Genomic DNA, 20,832 nt, shown 5'->3' with positions numbered 1-20,832 from the left:
CCGTCCATGATCATTACCGGTGCCCACGCGGTCCTAATGTAACCCATCAGGCGGCATGTTCTACAAGCCACATTTCCCAAATCGCAATTGTCACATTTAATAAATATTATTGTCTAAAGAAGTCATTCAACTATATCAAAATAACGATTAACATTTTAGAGTAAGACATCATGCAACTCATGTGGAAAACTGATAATATTTGGTATTATCATAACATTACTATAATAATACTTATATTATCTTCAATAATTAATAATCCAGTGAAATTATTTACGTTGCGATACTAATAACCATATTAAGCATAAACTTTCAAAATAGCATATTAAATTCAGACTTAGCAATAGTGCAACGATTAAGTGACTTTAACTCACAGGTTTTGGGCGACCTTCTAGCTCTGCTCCGATGCCTCGGTTGGAGCGAGCCGAACAGACAGATCATCTAATCACGGAAAAATAATTTATCAATTATGCTGAAACAATCGATCATTAATCCTAGGTCTAGACTCCTAGAACTGACTGTCTAAGAATCTCGACTCGGGAGAATTCTACCGAAAATCCGGCAGAACCTCCCCTACAACAAAGACATTTACCCCCCGTAAAAATGGGTCCAAGACCTGCCAAAAAAACACTTCAAATAACCAACAATTTAAACAACGGGAATCGGGTCCCCAACTTCACTATTTTTCCCGACTCCGCCACACAATACAAAACACGAGGCAGGCAAACTAACAGACAATTATTTTTGACTCACAAATATCATCAAATACTCAATATAATCCAATAGACACACAATTAAACCAAGAATTCCAAAATTAACGAGCCAAAGAAAATTACCGAGACACTCAGTCGCTCGGTCGACTCGCCTCCAGCCGCCGGAGTCCGATCGACGATCCGAACTCACCATCGGACTCGAAACGATGCGCTGACGACGATCCCCGCTTTCGATTTTCCGATTTAACACCCGATCATCCATAGAGATTTGCGGATGATCTCGGCCGTCGATTTGTAAACGCGGCCGATCCGAAGCGGTGCCAATCGAAGCTTGAGTGAGAGTCGGGATACGTCCTCCGATCGTCCATCCTCCGGGAGCTCGCTGAAAAAAGCCACTCTAAATTTCACTTTGCCGGATCTTGCAACTCCGGCCACCCCGTGCGCCGCCAAGAGCCGCATGGAAGCAGTGGGCAACCTCCGGCCGCGCGCTGCTTTCTCCGCGCCGGCGCCGCCATCGCCCGACGGCCACCCGCGCCGCCTTCCTCTTCTTCTTCTTCGGCCATCACCCTCTCTCTCTCTCTTTCCTGATCTACTTTTTTTCTCCCCGATCCCATTCCTTTCAATATCGACATTAGGCCCCCGAACTTTTACTTATTATAATTTGGTCCCTCAACTTTCTTAATTACTTACAATTTCATCCAGCAGAATTCCAGTTTAACTCCTAAGCTTTTCTTTATCCTTTCAATTAAGCCCCTAAATAATTAATTTGAGCCAAATCCGAATTATTGAAAATATATAATTACAAAAATACCCCTAACCGACATATTTATTTACAAAAATACCAAACTCATAAATTTTCATTAAAACCCTATAAAAATAAAATTATACTCTCAATCCTTATTCCATAATAAATTTCTAATTTAGTCCTAACACAAAATTAATTTAAATAGTAAATTTCCAACTTAAAATTTAATACCATTAATCAATTAAAATACCAATTTTCCCAAAATTCTTTTATAAAAAATATTCCTTACAATTTCTACCATAATTTTTCAATATATAATTTTACTTATATAAATATGCATTTGGAAAAAATTTGAATAACCAAAATATAATCATTTCTCAAATAATTTACTTGAACAATTTCTTAAAATTTCAAACTAATTGGGTATAGAAAAATAATTCATTTAATTGACTAATATTAAAATTTCCATTAAATCATTTCAAATTAAACCAAATAAAAATAAAGCTAAAATTAACTTAAATAGAAACTCATTATTAAATATATAAAAATTCCGGGTATTACATTAGCTTGAGTGATTTAGGGAAAAAGGCACATCACTATCTCATTCATTAGATCTAGGCTTAAAGTAAAATAAAGAGATTACTATGTAAATGGCTAGACTAAATACTGTATTTAGCATATAGTTTTAGATCATAAGCATTTGTATTTGCATTGCATATTTATTTATTATTTAGTTATTTTACTTTATGAATATTACCCTCTCAATATACTGATTCAGAGTGTTTAGATTTACTTTTATTGTTTTTTGTTGATAATTAGTCTTTATAATAAGTGGCCTCATAGTTTCTTGAGAGATTGACCTCATGATGAACTTACCCTTTACTATTGGAGCGATTCGTGCACTTGCAAGTACTAAAAAAGACACATCAGGAATTTATCACACAACACAGCATAAATTAAAGAGTAAAATTATGTAAAATTGTTGTGCATTTTTACTGATTATTTTATTTTATATTATTATTTTATAATGCCGGTTATGTCGGACAAATTTAAATGAATCAGACTAAAAAATTACATAAGTTGCATATTTGATAGTAACATTAATTTGACATTAAATAATCATAAGAAGAAGAAGAAGAAGAAGAGAAGAAAGAGACGAAAGGGTTATGCTAAAAGGATAATTGGTAATGTTGGACCGTTAGGCTAATTTTTGTATCGAGTGATGATTGGTGGCTGTGATTAAGGAGAGTGGCCATGTGCTGGTTTCATATTGCGAAGATAAATGGTTCCGGAGATTAAGACCAACCGGTTAAGGTCAAGACCCTATCCACTCTTCACATATCTTGTCATCCAAAAACATTATCAATTAATCACTCTCCAACTCCAACTCCAACAATAGTCCTTGGCCTTCCCTTATGTGTTAATAACTTAAATTTTAGGTCGTGCCAATATTTGAGAATGCATACTTAATATATTTTTCGTCTAAATTCGAGTTTGAAATCATTCTAAATTATTATTCAAAATTAATGTTCTAGTACCCAATCAAATTTAGCATAATTGAGCTTTTTCATATTTGAGTCTGCAACAGGAAAATAAATAGTCTTTTAAGTTTGAACACTATTAGAGAGTGAGAATTGAAAAGAGCTTGTCCAATTGGCCTATTCTCGTGAGATGCCATTTCCTTGGTAATAAAATGTAGGATCTGAAAAGGAAAATGATACCGATAAGTCCCTTAATTTTCAATCTAAGTGCATTTAAACCCTTAAATTTCATAATAGCTTAATTACATTTTTAAAATTTAGAAAACAGAACAATATTATGTTTTTAAAGTTAACTCCATCTATTTAACCATATAATAATGCGAGACCCGGTTAGTTTTGAAGGCTAAAAGAAACCACTTTAACTCTTTTTAACTCGCGTTTTTTTGCACATACAAAAAGTATTCTGCTTTTTAATGGGCATAAGTTATAAAGTGGTAATTTCTTCTTCACTTTGATAAACAAAAAAAAAAAATCAGTTAGTTAAAAAAAGAAGTTAGCTTTAAGAATATAATTGTTCTATGTTTCGAACTTTAGAGGTGTAATTGAGCTATTTTAAAGTTTAAGAGTTTAATTGTATTTTAAGCAAGAATTAAGAGAGTTATTTACAACTTTTGCGCATTTGAAAATGAGTGAAAACATATAGGCTTTTTCAAATGTTGATACGTGAACATGTCACGAGGAGAAGGCAACCATTAAAGAATTGATACTCCATTGGTAAATGCCTGGCCTGCATGCCATCCTAACTGTAATCATAATGGGAGTAAAAGTTAGGTATATATATACTTGAGAAAATATAATCTCCAATTATTGGTGTGTTTTTTTTTTTAATTAATTATATGCTTTTATTGGCTTTATTCTGATTGTTAAGAAAAGAGAAAGAAAATTGTTAACAGGGAAAAGAAAGAGTTAATGTTAAGGAATTAAGTCAATCAAAATTTGATGTTCAGAATAAACACTCTAGGATTTGATTTTGGACGCATCCTACTAATATAGTAAAACAAATTTAAATTTCAATTACAGAAAAATTTAATATCGGTTAATGCAAGCTAAATTTATTTAAATAATTTTTAATAATTACAGGTCAATTTAATTATTTATAATTTACTAATTTTAACAATATTTTTTTTGAATTAATTTATTATTATAGAAGAAGAATAATGTACAAAATTTAAACATAATAAAATTAGAAAGAGTCCATAAAATAAAATGTAATCCTAATAGGATTAGAAACTATACACTAATTCAATTTATATTTTTCCTTTTCCTACTAAGATTGAGACAAATTTCATCTACATAAGCATATATAGCTAGCAATTGTCTTCATCAAAAAGATCTTCAGTTAGCTTTTCTTTCTAAGAATTCAAAGCCATAGTTTTTCCATTTACAAAGTAAGCAATCCAATTCAAATTAAACTTCTTTTTTTTTTTTTCCTTTCGAGTTTGATTTTGTTTTAATTTATGTAAAATCATTTGACGATACCCCCCAAAAATCATTTTTTTAATTTATTAAAATAAAACATACGTGATTAATATTGAAGTTGGTTAAATAAAAATTTGTAAACATAATTGAAATTGACTAGCATCCAATCCAACTGTGAAAGTAGAGGCAGGTAAGGCAAGCACGACGACCCAACTTCATAATATATTTATATTATATATTATATGTATATATATTAATGGAAGTATTAATTTTGAAAAATTTGAGCTTCGCTGGCGCCTAACTTTTGCTGTGAGGTTGGCAAGCAAAGAGCTCACATGGCTTTCACTTGAATCATTCATAAAACAGGTATCAGAAAAGCAAAAAGAAAGTTGAAAAGAAAAGAGAGAAGAGAAGAAGAAGAAGAAGAAGAATCAAGAACCAAGTTGAAAGTGACTTACCCTTTTCTTTTCTTTAAATCACTGCTGTTAATGTTAGTGTTAGTGTGAAGTATCTTTCTTTTTGTTTCTTCCAAACTTTCTTGAACTTTCTTTAAGATTCTCCCATTTGCTTAAAAGATTGTGGAATATATTGGCTTTCTTTTTCTTTTCTTTTTTCTTTTTTTCTTTTCAGATATTAAAAAGGTGCCTTCTGTTTTTGATTTAGGAGCTCTTTTGTCATCATGGACATGTCCAATAACTATAAGAGAAGAGCTTTGCTCAAAGTCATTGTTCTTGGTGACAGTGGGTAAGTAGAACCTTTCCAACTTTCCCTTTTGTTAATATTTTGTTCATGTTGTTTTCATGTTTTTTTGTTTTTTTTTTTCTTTTTGGTGAACTCAGGGTTGGCAAGACTTCATTGATGAACCAGTATCCCTTACTTGATGATGATGATGATTATGTATATATATGTATATATATATATATATATATGCTGTTATTTTGAATTGTGTTTTTCTAATGCATTGTTACTGTAATCATTAGTGCTTCACACTAAAAAATATGAGCAATTTTTTAAAATAAAATACCAAATTTAGCCACAGGGATAATTACGACTGTCCTTGTTTTCTATGTTGGTCATTGAATTTCTAGTTATTAGCCCATCTTACATTCTAAATTGGTAGTACCTGACCTGATGTTTATTTTTATCTAACACTCTGCATAACCAATATGCATCATATGAACTGTCAAATATATACCTGACAGCTTAATTTCACCCACTATTCTTCCTCCAATGGAAGTTTCTATTCTTTCAGAATCCATTTGTTTTGCCATGTTGATCATTGACTGCTAATTCAGATATGTATATAAGAAGTTTAGTCAACAGTACAAAGCAACTATTGGTGCTGATTTTGTCACCAAGGAACTACAGCTTGAGGAGAAGGTGGTGACCTTGCAAGTAAGTGGCTACTACATATAAACACACTATCAGTCTGACGAGCAAGGAACTACAGTTATATATTTGTGATTATGACAGTGTGATATATGAATTTTGATGGCAGATATGGGATACAGCAGGGCAGGAGAGATTTCAGAGTTTAGGATCGGCATTTTACAGAGGGGCTGATTGCTGTGTTCTAGTATATGATGTAAATGTACAGAAATCATTTGAAACACTTAACAATTGGCATGAAGAGTTTATCAAACAGGTATGATAATGAATTTTGATCATACAATCTGTAGTTGAAATAGAGAACCATTGAGCAGATCATCATGTGCTACACTTTAGAATGAGCAAGTATTCTGATGCAAAGATTGTTCTGATAGTAATCAAGTGCCCGTCTCGCACTACAGGATACGGATACCCTTTTAGAAATTTTAGATATTAAAGCTTAATGATATAAATTTGTGTAAATATTATAGAGAACACTTTAAATTGGTGTCAAATATGACTAGTTCTGCAGTTTGTATTTGCATAAATTTGACAACAGAATAGTTTGGTATGCTGTCATGCCTATTGATCAAAATTCTTTGTATGAGGAACTTTTTAGTGAATAATCACTAAGACATAACTAGAGTTTCCTGATGAATGTAGGGTTGGACCAATATTTTAGACATGGCTAGCAGTGTTTGAGAAACTTGATATTCAATAGAAGTTTGGACCAATCATTTACACATAACTAAAATTATAAAACATTGCCTAACCATCCTCTTCTGCAATTCCCTTCCCCAAGATGTAGCAAGAAAGGGAATTAATAGATGTATGGAGTTTGATCAAGTTCAGTATTCATCGTGCCAAGCTTTTTTGCCATAAATCCAACTTCAGTCCTCTGCTTTATTGTTTTAAATTGCAGGCAGATCCAATTTATCCTGACGCGTTCCCATTTATATTACTCGGAAACAAGATAGACATAGATGGTGGAAACAGCCGAGTGGTAAGTTTAAGCGGGCCATATTTTCTATGTTAATTGATAGCTTGAATTCATGGAATATAAGACTTTTTCCTTGTCCTGCAGGTTTCAGAGAAAAAAGCAAGAGAGTGGTGTGCTTCAAATGGAGGTATACCATACTTCGAGACCTCAGCAAAAGAGGATTATGGTGTTGATGAAGCATTTCTATGCGTTGCGAAAACTGCACTAGATAGTGAACCTGAACATGACATGTAAGAATTTGTGTTTGATGTTTCCTTGCTACATTTTTTTATGATCATAATTCTGCAGCAAAGTACTTTAGTCTTCCCTCTGCTGCCTACCAATGCTACTTATTCAATTCTTGCAGCTACTTCCAGGGCATATCAGAAAGTGTTTCAGAAGTTGAGCAAAGAGGAGGCTGTGCATGCTGATGAAATTAAAGGATCAAATGCATTACAATTTCATTTTTTTATCATTGGTTTAATTCTTTTATTATTATTATTATTTATTAGTAAAAAGAATTTTATTAAGATTGTGTTTTATGTAATTAGCATTTAGCATTTCAACCATCTGACAGGTGAATTGTTTAATTGTTAACTCAAGAGAATCAAATTCATGTGAGACTCAACCTGAAATAATCCAACATTATCTGTATTAACATTTATGATCTCTTAACTAGACCAGAGCATTGATCAGCAGCTGTTGATTGATGGGTCGGCAAAGCATACTGAAGGTGCAATAGCAATTATGCAAATACAGCCTACTGTAATCAATATATGACATGATTGACATGGAACCAATAAAACCCAATTCAGATTTCCTCAAGATTGAATGTTAACATGAAAGCACTTAACCAAAAGAAACATATTGCAAATTTTCCTGGCAGCTTCAATTGAATTTGCATCTTGATTTTCAGAATTGAAATTGGAGTTATTTATGGTCAGATAGCATCTGCAATCTCTCTGGAGCTGTATGCCCCATTCGCTGATAGCTTGTCATTATGAGAACGCACAACCTTTATTGGTGGACCCTCCTCTTGGTGAGCTAAATCATGCTGTTGTATTGCAAGGACTGAAGAAACGATACCCTTCTCTGATGATGCCAACACATCTCCAATAGGTCCCAACTCCGGGTGCTCAGTTGGGTGGTCCGCCAGTTCCGCCACCTTAGTTGATGGAAATCGTCCTTTTCCAATAACAATAAGATCATGATCCCTGCTTCTCCACATTGCTAATACCCTTTATACAATGTTGCTGTCTATCTTCTCTATGTACTCTATCACCCCATCCCACTTGCTTAGAAATTCTGCCAATGCAATGTCATCCAATTCCTAATACGTTTCAAAAATCAAAGTAATTATGCATGTTAAAGCATTGCCGATGGTTAGAACTTAGTAGAATCCATTACTTCTGCTAAAACTTGATGTTGGCAACAAATATAAACATACGAAAATGAGTGAAGAGGGCTTGCCTTTTCCTTGTCTGAGTTTATTGTAGCAATGGAAAAGCTATATCTCTGCAGTTGTGTACTCTTGGATTATGAAGAAGAGGGTTGTTACATATGAGCTTTACTTTGTGATAGATCATAAATAGTTATATTTATTTTGTTTAATCTCTTTATATTTTGATTGAATATTGTGCTTAATTTTAGAAATTGTGTTTGTTCTAATCTAGGTGGTGAAATATCAAGTATTGAGTGGAATTCAATCTAAAGATATATTTTAAAGCGTCGCTCGTCAAAAACTAAGTTTTTTAGAGGAAGAGTGAAAATTTATACAGAATGTCATTTTCAATAGGGCGTGACCACACTCTACAATCCATGAGCTACAGGAATCTATTGAAAAGAATTTCGAATTTTTAGTTAAATTTATGATAGACGTACTTTTATATTATTTCCTTTATTTTGGAAGTATTGGATAAGAAAAACTAACTCTCATATTATTTAGGATTTTATTTGTTTAGATTACCCTTTATCTTATCCTTTCTTATGGGATTAAGATTATATAAGAAGTTTGTTTCTTTTTGGATAACGATTATCTTATGTTTGACTTCCTACATAAGGAGACTAGTTCTACAAAGAGATAAACGGCTGAGAGCTTTGATATTTTTATTATTTTTTTCTTCTATTCCCTACAACTCTTGTGAATTTTCACTCCACCACATGTGATTAAGCTTTTAGTTTCTGATTCAATAGTGAATAAATTCAATTGTTATTTTGTGAGACTTTGTGCTTAATAGAATTCTTCTTTAATTCAAATATTCTTTATTTCTTGTTTTTATTGTTTATGAATTTTTTATATTGATTGAACTGACAACTCAATTTGATATTGATTTCTCTATTGCTAATCTTGAGTTTGTGATCCGTAATTGTCATGAACAATTGACAAAAGTAGCAAGGAGTTGGCTCGTATGTGTGTAATTGCGGCCTTTCCGAATTATATAGCTTGCATGATAGGCTCTAAGGAAATAGAGGAACAAGATTAATTCAATTGCAGCTATCTCGATTAATTAATATTGGTTTAGTCATTTTCATTATTCTTAATGTTATCATTGAGTTGATATGAAACGCTATCGTGCCCAGTTGACTAATGGTAAGTTTTGATTTAGATGCCGGATTTGAGTCAATTAAATTAGGAGAATTTACACTTGTTGCGGTTTTTTCGAATAAGTAGACTAAGTACTTGAATAGAAAAATTGATATTTAAGCTTATGATAAGAATTACAATTGGATGGAATTTGCACTCTTGAATTGAAAGTTTGGTAAAATTGATTTTTATTTACTTTAATATTCAGCTTTTATTATTTTTTTGCTTATTTATAATTTTGGTTCAAACATTCAAAATCTCTCATTTTCATTATTTAATTTTGAGAAGCTATTCACATTGGTTCTCTTGGGATTTGACCTGGTTTCACTATTTTTATAAGTTAGTTTAGAAAAATCAATAGTTCACTCAGCAGCCCTTCTCTTTAAACAAACCTCACAACTGTAACTTTAATCGCCAGATGTTCAGCCATTATGCCACCCAATTCCAAGGTTTCACAATCATTAGGTCCACCAAAGAACATCACACATACCCTTTCTACAACAGGACTATTAGGTCCTGGAGTTCGAGCACCATTTCCAAATCCACGGTCCACAAATATTACCACGGAACACGGAGATTTCTTTAGCACCCTCTTATTAACTAATCTCCATCCATGGCCTATATTCTCCATTAACTGATTATCACTACTTTCTTCCTCTCTCCATTATTTATGGAACGGGAGAATGACCATTGTCGCCCTCTTAGTCTCATCTACCTGACAAATATCTTCATGCATAGTTGACAAAGAAGAAATTGCCGTTGTGGTCGAATGAAACACTACCCAATTGGCTATAAGCTTGGAATGCTCCTGCAACTTGATCATGCCACTCATCATCACGGTGGAGACAATTAAAGAATGGCAATCCATTTTTACTTAGACGATGAAGCATGATGATTGAGGAGGATCGCTCGGTTAGCTCAACAAGGTGCATGATCAAGAGTTTGAGTTGGGAATTTTTGGTGCTTTGAATTGATTCAATGAGGGTGATGAGCGAAGGCACATTTCCTGGTTCATGAAGGCATCCAAGAATGTGCAGCTCGTCGTTAGAGTCACTGGTGGCGGAGAAGTCCCGAAGCTTCTGGTGAGTAGGAGTACCGGCTGGTTTGTGAATAGCCATGACTATTGGAGTTGTGATGAAGGTGGTGAAAAGTGCCATTAGAACTAGAATAGCAAATGCCTCATCATTCAGTACCCGTTAAATAGTGAATTAATTAGTGAGTTTTTAGACTAATTGAACCAAATAATTTAGAAATTTTATAGGGACCTTCTTCTCCTTGCCAATGTTGAGAACAATAAGTTCTACTGATCCTTTGGTTCATCAAGATACCAAGCGTCAACGACTCCCTAATAAGAATCATAACATCATCGCCACCACAAACGTCCCAGCAATCTTTCCAGCACACGCTGTTGTTATAACCAGAGCAAGAAGCCTCCAAGCCCTTCCCCGCGAATGGCCGCCACATCCGTCTTAAATCCACTAGATGCAAAGTAAACCTGACACAAAATCTTCTATCCTTTCTATCAATCTCTCAGCAAATATTCCTCTTGGAATCGTCAATCCGAAAATGAATGCTCCAAAAATTGAATGGATTCCTATAAGATCGGTGATGAAGCCTGACACCATAACTCCTGCTAATGTCAAGCAGATATAAGCTTCATTGACCACACCATGTTGCCGGGAGCATCTATTGGCAATCTAGCTCATGGCGGGTCTGATCAAAAGTAACATAAAAACAATGAATGCAATGCCACAGAGAAGTTGTTAGAAAAGTGATGCAGAATTATTTAAGTGTCTATGTGTCTTGTTAATTTACTTAGTCAAATAAATTAGCTATTAAAAGTCCTAGTTTAAATGAGTCAGTTAGTAGTAGTCTTATTTTCGGAGTCTTTTTTTTTTTAGTAGGTTGCTTCCTTTATTTTTGTAAGTCTGTTATTTCTCTGGTTGTATTTAAGAAGCATTTGGATTCAATAAAAATTATCACTTCAGCTGCTACTTTTCTTCTGCTATTGCTATAATTTTCTGTTTTAAACACACTTATTTTTATAAGAAGTACCCAGATCGATATTAATGGACTTTTGTATCCAGCACCAGCATCATTCCCAGCTAAAGCAATTGCTAGAGCAAGCAAGATCCATGCCGCAACGTTGTTGAACGCAGCTGCTGCTAAGGTAGTCTCACCTACTTGAGTTGTTAGCAGCTTGAGCTCTGCTAGAATGCGAGCTAATACAAGGAATGCTGTGATGGAAAGAGCTACTCCCACAAATGAACGGTAGAGAAATTCCTGCGAAAGCTATGCCAAAGGCACGCTTGCCGCTTTGACAAATGGAGGATAGATCGAGCTCGAGACCGACGAGGAAAAGAAAGAAGAGAAGACCAATATTTGCTGCTGATTCCAGTAGCAGAATGCTCTATTAGGGAAAAATCCATTGCATGTACTCTTTGTTTCGCCGGAAAGCCGATGGCTCCAGCACAACAATTCATTTTCCATTAACTTGTTAAACCACAAGAAAACATGAAGAAAAACCCAAAAGTGAAGGACATACTACTATCTCGGCGATGACTTTGGGTTGGCGGAGAGGCTTGAAAAGGAAGGCGAAGAAGCGGCTGACGAGCAGGATTAAATTTGTCTGAACAATCAATAATGGGAAAGCAAAGTGTAAAGGATTATCTCCTTGCCAAACTCCATTTGATGAAGTCTTTATGGAAGTTATGTTTACAGCTGTCATCCCTGTAAATGCTATACTAAAGATTAGTTTTACTTTCAGATTATCATCAAATAGAAATAGATGCTAAGCAATTTATAGAGAAATAGAACTACGAGTTCGAGTGTCGAATAGAATAAGGTGCAAGTATTTTGTGTTTGAAAATTAGATAAACTAGTCATTCAACAATGCTTACTGTATTTTACACGATTTATTATTATTTTGATTATAAAATTATATTTATATATATAATTTATTAAATTTTTAATATTTAATATTAATTTTTAATTTTTAAAAATAATAATAAATTAATTATTTTAAATATTATTAATTATTTTTAGATTTTATTAATACAATAATATAAAAATTATTTTTAAAATATTTTATTTATTAATTCTAATATTATAGAAATTAATACTATCAATATAATTAATATTACTATTTTTTAAAATCAGAAATTATTATATTAGTGAATATAATTTTCTATAATTAAAACAATTATCTAATTAAAAAATTAGTTTATTAATTAAATATAATATTAAAATATAATTAATATGCTATTTTTAGAATAATCATTATCTAATTAAAAAAATTAAGTATTATCTAATTAGAAAAATAATTTATTATTAATATATTATTTCTTAGGATTAGAATGAGTGTTTAATTAGAAATGTAACTTATTTATCAATAAATTAATTGAAAAACCACAAAATTACACATAGGCATGAGCTTCATGTGTTAAAAGTAAGTAAACATGTCAAAATAATAATTTTATGCGTAAAAAATTAAGCATACATGTCAAGATAATAATTTTAAGTGTCAAAAATTAAGCACACATGTCCAAAAAATTTAAGTCTCAGAAATCAATATATTATATAAATTTATATACATGCGAGGGAAATATTTTTTTTCCAGTCTCTATACATTAAACTTAATGATTGATATATATTTATTAATTTTTAGTAATACAATATACACCAATTATCCAATAAAATATAAAATATTCATATATATGTATTATTTTTCTAGTTATTACTTTGTATATACTAAATATAGATAATAAAAATTTATATATGTCTATTTCAATGTATTACATCTAAATAGTTAAATAAGTAACACATATTTCGAAGTTTTATAATTTTATATATCTACATCACGATAAATAAGAAAAGAAAAAATATATATAAATATTTTATAATATTTAATTATTTAAAATTAATAAATATATATTTGTTATCAATCCGTTTAGTATATAAATAAAAATATATACTGAATCAAATAAGAAATTATAATTAGTATTATGGGTTTGATGCTTGACACTCTATCCAAAATCCAACCATAAGTAGCTAAAAAATTAAAGAAAAATACATTTGCTAGTTTCATGAACTTGGTGGTGGCTAAGAAATTGGAAGATTGGATTCAAAAGAGCGAAAGCAAAACAATTTTTCTTTTTACTGAAAATTAGGGAAGTTTGTTACAAGGCTTAAAGCAAACAGCTTTCACATATAATGTGCAGCTTCTCTCTATATACATATAATTCAGCTAATACAACAAACGATTTGCACTAACCGATCATGTAAAACAACACTCTATGAAGCATACATGTTGGTAACTAAGAAGCCGCCCATACAAGCACCATACCACATGCACACGTCAAAACGGACTACTTTTAAAAATTTTAAATGTAATATGAGAGAAAAATATTAAATAATCTCTATACAATTATTAGTATTGTTCGCTACACATTTTGTTATGTGTGTTATACGTACAAATTATAATTATAAAAGTTAAAAAATAAAATTATTTAATATAATAGTAAATAGTAAATTATTTTATTAATGAAGTATTATAATAATAATAATAATTACATGAATTAATATATTAAATGAAATTAAAAGTATCATACTTTTTTCTATAACTTTTTATTTTTGATTTTTATAAGAATTTGTATTGAATTATTTGAATATATATATATATAATTTTTCATCAATCTCTTATGGGATTAAGAATGTATGTAAGATTATTATAGGATTAGAATTAAATTAAATTAATTATTAATTAGTTCTATTAGGATTAGGATTAGGATAAAATTAGTATTTATTAATTAATTCTAAAGGTATTTTAATAAATTTAAAAATTCTTCCTTCGTACTATTATATATGTTATAAATAAGAAAATTTCAGTTTCAATTTATACTAGTTATAAATAAGAATAAATTCTATTTAAGTTATCAATTTCTTAAATTTTGTCTTAAGAAAATATTTTTCTATATAGTAATATTTGTATATCTATATATTAAAAAATATATATTATGTTATATTTTGTCTTACTATATTATTATTTTATCTCTTTAATTTTATTTATATAATATGGCAAGATATTAATATATTTTAACTATAATTGCTATCATTTTCTCAACAATATTAAGTATTAAGTCAAAAAAAAAAATATTTAGTCTTTCAACCTTCATTAAGTTATAACCTTCTCATAGTTATAAATTTTATTGGTCCCTAGTGTATTACTATAAAGATGTTGTATTATATTATATTCAAAATATAATATATATTAATATATAATTATAGAAATTTAAAAAATATAATAATATGAATTATATATTTCATATAGATATAGTTTAATTTGTTTTAGTAATGTCCATATATGAAAATAAATTTTTATATGCATGTTATATTTTTTAATCTTATCAAAAATCAATTATTTTTGTAAACATTATAGGCTAATTAAATTGAAAAATTTAAATTTTATGGTAAATTGTGAAATTATCAATGTTTTAATCAATGTTCTTGTCGTCATCAATATAGCAAACAAAAATCTACAATGCGCTGATCTGGTCATAGAACTAACTCTAGATTCAATAGGATCTTTAGAAGGTCCCTTTCAGCTAGTTGAAAAGATTATATCCACAAATAGCTTCCATAGTTATGTCATCAAAGAAATAGTGGCTCATCATGGCGCCTCATTAATAACTTCTCTGTAAAGAAGATACACAAAGACGTGTTTATGTTTCAGCTTGAGGATTTCTCTCAAAATACTAAGATACTGGTTGGTCATCCATGGGTAGTTCAGAATCATCTCCTCAATGTGCAAATATGGCCTTCTCATAAAACTCCTTCAGAGATTGATTTTAGTTATTCACCATTTTAGGTTCAGGTCAGAAACTTACCCCCCAATCGAGTGAATAAAGGAAATGCTCATGAAATTAGTAATCTTTTTGGTGGCTATCTATTGATGAAAATGGACTTCAAAGTTCTACAGGGGTCAAATATCTCTGAATTAGGGTTAATATCCATATCACAAAATCGTTGCCGAAAGGTTTTAGATTAAAGGGTCAATATCCACGGATCGATAGGTTTCTTTTCATTACAAAAACCTTCCTACAATGAACTATTATTATGGAGTTTTAGGGCATATTATGAAGTAGTTCTTAACTAGGGAAGAAGACGAAGCTGCCTCTGCAAAAAAGGATGCATCTGAAGTATATACTCTACTTAAATTGATATGTGACCCTGCTAGACACCGGGAGAAAGGTACACTTCCTAGAATTATAGCTTGGTGTTCGTCAAAACAGGGAGTTCATTTCAAGTCTAGTTTGCATGCTACAGTGTCTGGTTTTCACAATATTAAAGTGGATCAGCCTTCGACAGTAGATTTAGAAGCACCTAAACAGACAATGACTTCAGCTATTGATAATGTCCCTATTAGTTGTTATCAAGGACCTCCACCTAGTTTTCATGTCACCTTGCAGCCGCCATTTCAAGACAATACGATAAAGATACCTAGGGTGTTACTGTTTCATGCAACCATTGTTCCTTATGGATTTTATGTACCAAATATGGGCTTTCTCAGTCTTCAAGCCCATCTCAGGTCTTTAGTGCCTTTGAAGCAAATTATCTTATGAGTTCTTATGCAAGTTCAGACCGAGGCCCAGTGATAGTGGAACCTTTTATTAAAATAAGCCTATTTAAAGCCATCAGGATTTCTCATCCTGATTAGGCTATTTCCAAGTACGGTATCCAAATGCAATAAATTTAAAGAAACTCTGCAACCTATAGTTCCTCCTCCCTTACTGGTGGATATGCTCAATTTGACACTGCGTTCTAAGTATGTTGCATTTGGCAGGTCTGATATTCTATCAATGGACAACCAAGTTGAGATTGCTCTAGACCTCATATAGAATTCAAAATGGCAAGATATGGCAGATGAGAATTTGCAATGTTTTATCTCTCTGCTATCACTAAGTCCTTCTGCTTCAGTGGACCCTACAAATGCAATAATGGTCTCAACTTCGACATGTGTTGAAAACTTTAACTTAGCTATCAATCTTCCTGCAACATAAATCTTTTATGATTCTTTGCTCCTTCTCTCAACGTGTTTGGCACTTTTCCCCTCTTGGTATTATCTCTTGATTCTTTCATTTTTAATCTATACAAAAGTGCTTGGGACCATTTACTTAATGATTTTCATAATGTTGGGGATAACACATTTACTTCTCAACTGATGACTGTCACTCTATGGAATTTGTGGAAAACTCAAAATATTCTCATTTTTTAGAATAGACAGATAAAAGAATTTGATATTATTATTCAAGTCAATAAAGATATTCAAGATGGAAACTTCATAGCATCAGAGGAAGGGATTCTAGAGAGAAATATGATTTATGGTATCTTAGCTCCAATTTCTCTTCCTGATTGTGATTGGACAAAAAATCAACATTGATGCTACTGGCAGCCCTAACTTACTCAGAGGAAGTGTGGCTTTTCTAGCTCGAAATGCAAATAACCAACTCATCAACTCTCATTCCAAATTATATATTGGTATTAGTGAATCTTTTCTTCTTGAAAGCCTAGTTCTATGAGATAGTGTGGCTTGGGCACTAGAGCACTTCTGGTCCAAAGTATTATTTCAAGGATGGTCATTCAAGATTCCCTCTCAAGGAAGCACAATCTTTGTAGACATTTTTAAATTAATGCAAAGCTTAGTTCTGTTAAGTTCTCTTGCTCCTCGTTCTTGTAATATTTTGGCTCATGACCGAGCGAAAAATATTTTTAATTAGTTTATAATAATATCCTCTATCTTTAGTTAACAAAAAGACCATATTAGGATATTCACATCATAAGTTCGAGGACAAATAGTGATGTCAAAAATAGATAAAAAATTTCACCAAAATTTGTAAGGGATGAAATGTTATTTTATTATCTACTTGTGTCACCTTATATATACACTTCCTTTAGGTTTTGATTTTATTTTTTAATCAAATTTTCACCTCATAATTAGTTATTGGAGTTTGGATAGATTCTATATATTAACTTTAAAGGTATAAATCTATATAAACATAGGAAAAAGTATAAAATTTGATAAGAATCCATCTAGCACAAAGAATCCTACTCCGACAAGAAATCTTAATGTAGCAAGCAATCCTCATAATATTAGGAGTCTTCAAGACATCAAGAGTTCAAGTGATGATAGGAGTCTTAATTCAATTAGAAATTCTATTCTAACTAGGATTTCTATTCCAAATCAAATTACATGTTAAGGGCTGAATTCAATAAGGCTTGAATCCTAATCTAACTAAAATTATAAAGAAATCTTGCGATGGGCTTATTTAAGACATTTGAGCTAAGGACATATCAAGGTTTGAAAATATGAAGATCATAATTGAAATACCATAAATCTCTTTCTTTTCTTTTTTTTTTTTTTTACCAAAAGAATGCCCCTCGCTAGGATATTGCACTCACAATAACCCTTTTTATTAGTAGTCTTGGGCAAGGTCGCGAGGATTTTTTGCTCACTTTTGTGTGTGCAACTTTGTTCAATGAATGTACATGAATAATGTATGAAAAATACGATTTTGATGAATTAAAACACAAAAAAAATAAACTAGACAAAAATAGATGAAATTAGAGAAAATATTCATAAACAATCACAAAACAAAGTTAAACAAGATATAACAAGAACGAAATTGATTTTTTAAAGAATTTGGAGAAGAAGATAACAAGATGAAAAGAATATGTTGTCCCTTAGAACCAAGAAGGGGGGTTGAATTGGTGACCTCAAATTGCAAAAGAATATGTTGAGGTAAGAAAAACAATTTAAGAAAGATTGAAGGAATTTGGAAGAGAGTTAGGATTAGAAAAATTAACACAAAGGTTTATAGTGATTCGGGAACAATAATCCCTACATTCACTCCTCATTATCACACTTGAGTATTCCACTATAGTCTTCAAGATTACAACCTTTGGATTTTTTAAGTTCACCCAACAACTTGATGTTTTTAGGCTAACACTAAACTTCTTTCTTTAGTAATCTAAATCTCTCACTAAATCCTTTAACCCTTGAGTATTAGATAGTTACTCAACAACCAATTCCTTGTGTACAACCCTTTAGAGTTTTAATTGAACAATAAGATTCAGCTTAATATACTATACAAAGAAGAAAACTAAGTGTAGAAAGTTAAAAAAAAATCTATAAGAGTTTGGACATAACAAAATCATACACATATTTATACCATACCTACCTCTTAAAGATATTAACAAAGATCTAAACTTATCAAAAGCAAATTAGGTGACATGGCAAAAACTTGTCTATAGGCATGAAAAGCGCCCTCGCACTTTTTGAAAAAAGTTGTTGGGGCTCCAATGGCTCCATAAATATGGCTTTGACTTGGTGGTTGAGGTTATAACGGTTATTGACATCGCATTAAATGCAAAAACTGCCCTAGCGCCAGAATAGAGTCATCGCGCTTGTCTTGGTCGCGCTCAGAAATGCCCTCACGCTTCCCATTGCAAAACCATCTGTCTTTTTGGGTCTTTTGCCTCAAAAGAGAGCGCCCTCGCGCTTTTTAAGGCTTTGACTAGTTGACTGCCAGGTGTCAGTCCATCATTGGAGTGTTGTCTTATGGAGTTTCCAACGGCTTGGACAATTTTGACTATATGAAAAGTGCCCTCGCATTTTTTAGGACTTTTTACAATCCTTTCTTGAAAACTTAAGGATGCTTTGGCCAATTTAAAATCATTTATAGCATTGTCATATAGACACTCAAATATGAAATTAGCAATATTTAATTTGAGTGTTAAGATTAAAATAGAGATCAATTGACCTTAGGTCAACAAGCTCCCTTTTTTAATTTTAATAACTAAATTGATTAGAAATACAAAATTTAATCATGCATAAGTGCAATTAGATAGGTAAAAAGTAGGATTCAAGTACGTAAAGAGCATTTCGTCGAGTTCTTACGAGATTGCTTAATAGGATAGCAGAAATAGCAAAGGTGATTTAAGATTTGAATTTGCTTATGTTGTTTTTCCTTTATTAACTTTACATTTCTCTCCCCCTTAATATTGGCATTTTCTCTCTCCCTTAATTCTTTACAACTTTACTTAATCAATTTTTTCAATTTTCTCCTCTTTCATTCTTTGCAATTTATTTAATCAATTTATACCAGTTTCTTTCCCTTTGTCAAAATTAAAAAGAAGAAACAATAAATAATCAATAAAAATAGCACAATGAGATAAGTAGAAATATGAGACTATTGCATTAATAAACATATTACATGAAAAAATATATGATCAAAAGATGAATTAATGCATGAGAAAGAAAATGTGAAAAAGAAAGTAAAAAGAAAAAATTGGAGATAAGATCAATTTTCTCCTTCTTCTTCTGGAACTTAAGCTCATTTACTTTGCCTTCACCACTTGAGCTAGTTTGAGGAGGGGGAATTAGAACCTCTCTTCCTCTTCTTCCCAATCTTCAATATGACAAGGAGAAATCTTGTGAATTTTTTGAATTTTTCCTAGATTTACATGTCTAGGGCCTACTCCTACGAACTCAATTAATGGAGATAGATTTCTTGTCGCTTCTATTAATAATTCTAGTTTATTTATTTGGTTGTTTCCAATAAAAAGATAAAGGACTAATAGCCTAAATAATCCAAGCCTTTATGAAATTTTGCTATTTTGGTCAATTCTTTAAAAATTATCAATTTAGCCACGATGTAGCAAATTGAGTGCAATTTTAGCCTAATTGAGTTATTTGTCAAAATAAAGTAATGCGGATAGTGATATAGACGTTAATTAGGAAATGAGAAATCCAAATTGATGGGTCTTAATACTACATTATTTATACATATTATTTAATTTCGAATTCTCATTTCTAAATTGCGTCCATATTACCATCTACGTTACTTAATTTTGACCATCAATTCAAATTGAGTATAATTTCCAAATTGTAGCTAAATTGACAATTTTAAAAGTTTTGGACAAAACAACAAACTAAAATAAAGGTTTGGATTTTTTTAGACTATTATGCCAAAAATAAAAGTGATGTCTTTAGTGTCCTTCTTCAATTTCAAGCATATACAGGAAATCAATTCAATTGCAAAATTAGATCTTCCGACTCTGACTAGGAGGAGAGTTTCGGCCATTATTTCAATATTTTTTTTTAAAATGGCATTTTACATAGAATATCTTGTCCTCACACTAACGATAGTACTGAAAGAAAAATCTGTTATATTGTGGATATTGGTCTTACATTAATGGGTCATTCTCATACTCCTTTTAAATATTCAAATTTTGCTTTTGAAACTGTATTTTTCTTAATTTATCGTATGCCATCTCAGTCTCTTCAAAGTAAAATTTCTTTTTAATTTTTATATTACAAAAAGTACAGATTATCATTTCTTTACATATTTTTTGTTGTATTGTATATCTCTTATTAAGACCTTATAATTAACATAAATTTAAATATTGAACATCTCAATATTTTTTTT

The 20,832-nt window shown here is 31.3% G+C and overlaps 2 protein-coding genes across 4 annotated transcripts; one reads left to right on the top strand and one right to left on the bottom strand.

Annotated features, from left to right (window-relative positions):
• The first annotated feature begins 4,688 nt into the window (after positions 1-4,688).
• LOC8271856 (ras-related protein Rab7) lies at positions 4,689-8,342 on the top strand. 3 transcript variants are annotated; one of them, XM_048376304.1, is made up of 8 exons: positions 4,689-4,864; positions 5,079-5,159; positions 5,255-5,281; positions 5,711-5,810; positions 5,914-6,060; positions 6,706-6,786; positions 6,868-7,013; positions 7,130-8,342. In XM_048376304.1, exons 2-8 carry the CDS (start codon positions 5,095-5,097, stop codon positions 7,191-7,193), a joined length of 630 nt encoding a protein of 209 aa, XP_048232261.1. In that variant the 5' UTR covers positions 4,689-4,864; positions 5,079-5,094; the 3' UTR covers positions 7,194-8,342. The 3 variants fall into 3 exon arrangements, with proteins under 3 accessions (XP_048232261.1, XP_002532185.2, XP_048232260.1); XM_002532139.4 differs by having other exon boundaries at positions 4,689-4,905; XM_048376303.1 differs by lacking the exon at positions 4,689-4,864 and having other exon boundaries at positions 4,913-5,159.
• LOC8271852 (cation/H(+) antiporter 20) lies at positions 7,703-12,238 on the bottom strand. The gene is given in 11 exon segments (XM_048376305.1): positions 7,703-8,092; positions 8,233-8,338; positions 9,718-10,116; positions 10,118-10,660; positions 10,662-10,707; positions 10,710-10,793; positions 10,796-10,839; positions 10,841-11,099; positions 11,392-11,612; positions 11,614-11,827; positions 11,891-12,238. Coding segments are annotated over 11 exon segments (2,490 nt in total). The 5' UTR covers positions 12,075-12,238.
• Between the last annotated feature and the right edge of the window lie 8,594 nt (positions 12,239-20,832).

Source organism: Ricinus communis, chromosome 7, assembly GCF_019578655.1.
Source record: "Ricinus communis isolate WT05 ecotype wild-type chromosome 7, ASM1957865v1, whole genome shotgun sequence".
NCBI classification, from domain to species: Eukaryota; Viridiplantae; Streptophyta; class Magnoliopsida; order Malpighiales; family Euphorbiaceae; genus Ricinus; species Ricinus communis.
Note: the sequence above shows the minus strand (reverse complement) of the source record. Positions and strands in the feature narration are given on the sequence as shown.

Coding starts and splice junctions, on each gene's coding strand:
- LOC8271856 (XM_002532139.4), top strand. Junction 6,061..6,705: donor ATGAAGAGTTTATCAAACAG/GTATGATAATGA, acceptor TTTAAATTGCAG/GCAGATCCAATTTATCCTGA. Junction 7,014..7,129: donor AGTGAACCTGAACATGACAT/GTAAGAATTTGT, acceptor CAATTCTTGCAG/CTACTTCCAGGGCATATCAG.